The 649-nt window shown below is 57.2% G+C and overlaps 1 protein-coding gene across 1 annotated transcript in view; it reads right to left on the bottom strand.

Annotated features, from left to right (window-relative positions):
• The window catches only part of ETH_00042785 (uncharacterized protein), a gene marked incomplete at both ends in the record, with an annotated part of 1,219 nt that overhangs the window by 450 nt on the left and 120 nt on the right, over positions 1-649 (bottom strand). Inside the window, one exon of the mRNA XM_013375111.1 lies at positions 1-647. Within this exon, the coding sequence (XP_013230565.1) occupies positions 1-647 (647 nt within the window). The remainder of the gene's footprint in view (positions 648-649) is intronic.

The following is a 649-nucleotide window of genomic DNA, read 5'->3' on the forward strand; positions in this document are numbered from 1 at the left end:
GGGCTTCTTTACTCAGCGGCGTCGGCAGGACGCCCTGGCGCTGCTGCTGCTTCTGCTGCTGCTGCTGCTGCTGCATGCAGCTGTATGTGATATGATAATAAGCTTCTGGCGTAAACACGAGCCCGGAATCATCGAGCTCTTTAGCTGCACTAAGTTGCTGCTGCTGCTGCTGCTGTGGCTCCAACCTAGGTGCAGCAGCAGCTGTAGACACTGCAGCTGACGAAGAATCTCGTTGCTGCACTGCTGCTGCTGCTGCTGCTGCTGCATCTAATGACTGCTGCTGCTGTCCTTCGGACTGCTCTGCGGCAAACGCTGAGGCCGATGCGAAGCGCATGCAACCTTGCGCTGCTGCTTCTGCTGTTGCTGCTGCTGCTGTTGCTGCTGCTGCTGTTGCTGTTGCTGCTGTTGCTGCTGTTGTTGTTGCTGCTGCTGGTGCTGCTGCTGCTGGTGATTTTACTGTATTGTTTCTGTTACACTTGGCCTCCTCAAAGGCAGGAAATGCTTCGCTTGTGTAATTGCTGCTGCTGCCGTTGCTGCTGTTGCCCAGAAGGCTGCAGGGCTGCTGCTGCGCCTGCTGCTGTTCCTTCTGCTGCTGCTGCAGCAGCAGCAGCTGCTGCTGCTGCTGCTGCTCGCTGTTTCTGAGCAGCCA

The sequence above is a fragment of the Eimeria tenella genome, genomic scaffold (genome assembly GCF_000499545.2).
Source record: "Eimeria tenella Houghton genomic scaffold, Eth_scaff2523, whole genome shotgun sequence".
In the NCBI taxonomy this organism is placed as follows: Eukaryota; Apicomplexa; class Conoidasida; order Eucoccidiorida; family Eimeriidae; genus Eimeria; species Eimeria tenella.